Raw genomic sequence first — 1709 nt, forward strand, 5'->3', positions numbered from 1 at the left:
AGTCCTGGATCTGCCCGGGTTCTCCTCCCAGTTGAACACCTCATTAGCGAGGTATCCTGTCCAGGTTCTACCATGAGTCCCTCATGCATGATGTAGCTCTGGTGGAGTCCAGATGTGATGCAAGCGTCTTCTGGTCACTTCTCAGTGAACACAAGTGTCGCACAAGCTCTGAAGTGAGCAACTGGTGCTGTGTCTCAAATCGCATACTTGCGTACTCAAAGTTAGTATTTTTAGTGCGTAAGTGCGTCTCAATTCTAAGTATGCGAAATGAAGTGCTCCATACACACTAAATTGTCACTAAAACGCACACAAAACTGAGTATGGTTCGATGGACACTTTCTACACTAAACGGCTCCATCTTAGTGACGTTGACGTTGTAAATCAAATAAATATATATATATATATATATATATATATATATATATATATATATATATATATATATATATATATATATATATATATATTCTCAGCAGCAGTAGAAGGACGACACGTCTTCGCTGCTGATACCAGCGTAAATATCTCGCAAATATTTTGATTCTCATATTTTTTAGTTATTTATTTTTCCAAACTTGCAAAACATGCTGCCAGCAGGTGTCGCTAGTGTTCCTACAGCTGGTTGAAACCATCGTTAAATAGAAGTAGAAGAAGAAGCTGTCGCGTCATTTCCTGTTAGTGTGTAGCAGCAGAGTTTGATTTGAGACATACTATCTGTGGAGAATTAATTACTGGTTAGTATGTACACTATCCTGATGCATACTAACTTCTAGTATACTAAGAGAAGTATGCGATTTGAGACACAACACTTGAGTCTCGTACTTTACTTTCGCTTTAAAGACAAAAAAAACAGGCTGTAAAAAAACAATTACAACAACTTTAGTCACTGGAGTCACCAACAGTTGGCGCAACAACAACAACAACACAAGTTCTAACTAGTAACACAACTTCACAACATCACATCCACAGCTTTAATAGTTGCTTCTCAAAATGGTTCTGAACAACGTTTGAAGGTTAAACAATCGTTTGGGTCAAAGTTCTGATCCATCTTTTCCAGCTTCAAAGTTACAGGTCCTGAACCAGAAGGTTCTGGAACGCGCGGTTGTCACGCGCGCGCATCAGCCGCGATGGTAGAGGTCACCAGAGAAGCAGGTCAAGGTCAAACACACAAAAACCCAAAACACACTTTCCGAGCCAGAACCGCGCGTCCGGGCGCAGCAGCAGCAGCGGCGGGTCTCACCTGAGTGTCCAGCGGCTCCTCGTGCTCCAGGACGCTGAGGAACGGGATCTCCAGGAAGGAGGCGATGAAGTCCACCTGTAGGAGCTCCTGCCGGGTCTGAGGGAAGGCGAGCACCGCCGAGACCCCCTGCACCACCACACCCTCGCACACGCTCCGGAACACGGACGCCGGGTCCCCCGCCGTGGGCTGCTTGGCCACCAGCTCCAGGCTCAGGTTGTAGGGCAGAAAGTTGTACTGGTCCCGGTCCCGAGCCACGGCCCGGCTCAGCGCCGCCTGGACCTGCGCCCGAGCCCCCCGCTGCGCCGGCAGGAGCGCGCCGACGCGCACCGTGTGTCCGATCTGGGCCAGGAGGTGGCAGGGCTGCGGGTGGAGGAGGCACGGCTGGACCAGGAGCAGGTGCAGCAGGAGGAGACCGAGAGTCCGGGACGAGGAGCAGAGGGAGGAGGAGAAATTCATCCTGCTGCGCTCTCAG

The 1709-nt window shown here is 48.9% G+C and overlaps 1 protein-coding gene across 1 annotated transcript in view; it reads right to left on the reverse strand.

Annotated features, from left to right (window-relative positions):
• grin3bb (glutamate receptor, ionotropic, N-methyl-D-aspartate 3Bb) overlaps positions 1 to 1709 on the reverse strand; it is a 94485-nt gene extending 92776 nt beyond the window's left edge. Inside the window, exon 1 of the mRNA XM_087783342.1 lies at positions 1238 to 1709. Coding sequence (XP_087639468.1) covers positions 1238 to 1693 — 456 coding nt within the window. The 5' untranslated portion in view covers positions 1694 to 1709. The remainder of the gene's footprint in view (positions 1 to 1237) is intronic.

This window comes from Callionymus lyra, chromosome 2 (genome assembly GCF_982586985.1).
Source record: "Callionymus lyra chromosome 2, fCalLyr1.hap1.1, whole genome shotgun sequence".
Taxonomy (NCBI): domain Eukaryota; kingdom Metazoa; phylum Chordata; class Actinopteri; order Syngnathiformes; family Callionymidae; genus Callionymus; species Callionymus lyra.